Raw genomic sequence first — 3,148 nt, 5'->3', positions numbered from 1 at the left:
ATTGACTTTCCAAAACTGATAATTATCTTCTGCATATTTTCTCAGTTAAGCTGTCATTCATCTTGATTGTGGCTAGACGACAAATATTCAGACAGACATCGCAGTGGAAATAAGACAGATACCTGGTGGACAAAAGGAAATAAGAGGTCCATAAATAGAAGAATCTTTTATGACAAAGAAAAATAAAAGAGAAGTACATATAATCATGAAATCATTTATTTCAAAACTTTCTATTTCGCAAAGTTTGCATACACTGAGCAAAAAGAAATGGAGAAAAATTATATACAAAATTAGAAATAATTTATAATGTAAAGATTTTTTACACAATTTTACGAAACAACCACTTACAAATGTACAACCAATGTCTCTAATATCCATAACATAACAATTGTTTCTAATCTTATTAATGATAATGTTAATGATAATGTTCCTAATCTTGTATTAATGGTAATGTTAATAATATTCAATATAATCCGTTTACATGTAGAAAGTAGATCGTTCACATTCAATTTTGATAATAATATTAAAAATGTACTTCCTATAAATGTTGAAGATAAAAAATTTCTTCTAACAATGATTGTACGTGTACTTCTGATGGTGATTTGTCTTATGGAATCACACATTTACAGATAAAAATAGTAATAACAACAAAAATTAATCAGAAACTTCTCAATGTATAGCTGCTATGTTACAAACTGATGAAGTCTGAAATTTTTACCTTGTTATATTGTTGCAAACAATTACTATTAGAAAGCACTAAACAATCATTATTAGAAATTATTAAAAATTGTATAATTTTTAATAATTGCTATAGAGAATACTTTTTTATAATTATTGTAGAAATATGTCTACATCACACAATGACAATCGTCCAAAAAGACCTATTACAAAACCGTCAAGATACCAGACTACCTCTTCAGATGAAGATATTCCCAGGAAAGTAGGAAAACAAGATAAGAGTGTTACCAAGACACTGGAATCGGACATGAGAGATTTAAGAGTCATTTTACAGGAAAATTTCTCACATGATTACAATAAAAACTCACAAACGCCTTTGTTACATACATTAGATAAAGTACAGCCATATACACAAACTCAGGCACAATATCAACCACATACACCTACTCAAGTACCATGTCCGACAATATCCACTCACAATCAGATACAATATCCACTACAAACATCTACTCAGACACCATATCAACCAGGACAAATGTCTCATCAATTTCCATCTTCACAAACATCTATTAATTCTCAATCATACTCTACATTACCTCAGTCAATCATACCAGTGTCACAAATTATACCTGTCACAATATGTAACTCACCTATTATGTATGTCGACTCAGAATCAAAATGTTACAGACAATATTATTAATACATGCAATAAGTTTCAGGCTAATTTTTCTAACATAGGCAGAGCGATACAGACGACAACGAATTATAGTGCACAACGAACAGAAAGCGAAGAGGAGAATCGGTGAGTATATAAAATTATAAAAATAATAACAATAGACATAAATAACAAGAAATAACAAATAATAACAATGATTAAAACTATTAACAATAAATAAAACTTTTATCAAAATAATGTTATTAATTTAGTGTTAACTGTATGTTTAAAAATATATTCATTTGTTATTTATACCAGTACAATTTTTATAGCAAAATCCAGGAACGATTGAGCTATATAGAAACAGAGTTAAGGTAAGTAATGTATATATGAGATGACCAAAATAGTTTCAACATCTTGTTTTATCATAATGGAATACACTTATTTTATTTATAAGACGTGATCAGGCGATCATTTGCCTTTAACACAGATTCTATTCTTTTTTAAATGGAAACATACGAGTACAATACTGAAGTAATCACTTATGCAATGTTGTACTATTCTTTTTGCAGAACATCTTTCAATTGCTTAAGTATGTATATACATACCGTAGAGTGGGGTAACATGGAACAAGGGAGCAAGTTGGAACAAAACTTCCAAAAAGCACAGAACTTATAATGATGTAATGTTTATCATTTATTGAGCGTACATATGGGCTAAACCAAACTAGCGTTGAACTCGAATGCTTTCTTGCAGACGTTGCCGGTTTTAATGCATAAATATGAAATTGGAAGTTTTGTTCCAACTTGCCCCCTTGTTCCATGTTATCCCACTCTACGGTATATAAAAGTGATGTTGGATAAAAAAAAGTTGCTTCTCACTGTATTTTTCAAAATTGCGCTTTGTCCTTCAAAACTTCAATATCTTTCCCGGCCAGTGTCATTACTGCATTCGTAATGTTAGTGAATATTTTTTAGCAGTTTTAAAGTGCAAAGTGGAAAACAGATTTCTACCTCCTCTATCTATCTCTTACACAATTACCATATAAAAGATATTGTTTTAGAAGAAAGTTGTAACATTACACTCTAATGACAATTCAAATATTGTATGATTCCAAAAAGTTTCATAAAATCTGAATTAAAATCTATGAAAAAGCAAATAGTAATCTGTTATTGATAAAACAAGTGCATTTTCCAAGTGTTAACATAAAATAATGTTGCCTATCCCCTGTATACATGTTTTTAATAATACTTTGTTTCAACATTATTAATGTTAATGTTCTCAAAGTTTATATTGTAATGTAAAATTTATACAGATATATAAGATTAAAAACTTATATTTTATTGACAGAAAACTGAACAACACTGTGGAACGAATTTTACAGTGTGTACAGACAAAACAAGATCGACGACGAGCTTTACAAAAGCCAAAATGTTTACCGATTTCAACAGAATTAGAGATGCAAACTTTTGAAATGACTGATGAAGAGATATACGAGGAAGTTGTAAGTCTATAAAAAAAGTGCAACTAAAAATATAATAACAAAGACAAAATAACTAAACATACACTAACAAATAACTAAAAAAAACAATGAAATATAAAACTACATAAAAATATTCATAAAGAAACGCAATAACAATTTTCGATTAACAATAATAATAACGGTTATGTTTCGTATTGTACAGAAGAGTAGAGAATAGTATTTAAAAAAATTAACTGAACGATAAATTGACAAGTATCAGCATTTTCTGTTTTTAGACATTATTTTAAAAATTAAGTAAAACATAATAATTATAACATCTATTAAACAAATTT

General features: G+C 28.4%; 1 protein-coding gene across 1 annotated transcript; it reads left to right on the top strand.

Annotated features, from left to right (window-relative positions):
- The first annotated feature begins 844 nt into the window (after nucleotides 1-844).
- LOC105555807 lies at nucleotides 845-2,907 on the top strand. The gene is made up of 4 exons (XM_012002847.1): nucleotides 845-1,215; nucleotides 1,280-1,480; nucleotides 1,666-1,707; nucleotides 2,684-2,907. The coding sequence occupies exons 1-4, from the start codon at nucleotides 845-847 to the stop codon at nucleotides 2,847-2,849; spliced, it is 780 nt and encodes a 259-aa protein (XP_011858237.1). The 3' UTR covers nucleotides 2,850-2,907.
- Nucleotides 2,908-3,148: the final 241 nt, after the last annotated feature.

Source organism: Vollenhovia emeryi, unplaced genomic scaffold (assembly GCF_000949405.1).
Source record: "Vollenhovia emeryi isolate VEMERY1.0 unplaced genomic scaffold, V.emery_V1.0 DF940705.1, whole genome shotgun sequence".
Classification (NCBI taxonomy): Eukaryota; Metazoa; Arthropoda; class Insecta; order Hymenoptera; family Formicidae; genus Vollenhovia; species Vollenhovia emeryi.
The sequence above is the reverse complement of the archived record's forward strand: the minus strand, read 5'-3'. Positions and strand labels throughout refer to the sequence as shown.

What these genes read in the sequence shown, in the direction of transcription:
- LOC105555807 (XM_012002847.1), top strand. Translation starts at nt 845, where the DNA reads ATGTCTACATCACACAATGACAATCGTCCAAAAAGACCTATTACAAAA. An exon ending in CCATATCAACCAGGACAAAT is followed by an intron (nt 1,216 to 1,279) that starts GTCTCATCAATT and finishes ACATTACCTCAG; the next exon opens with TCAATCATACCAGTGTCACA. An exon ending in TATATAGAAACAGAGTTAAG is followed by an intron (nt 1,708 to 2,683) that starts GTAAGTAATGTA and finishes TTTTATTGACAG; the next exon opens with AAAACTGAACAACACTGTGG.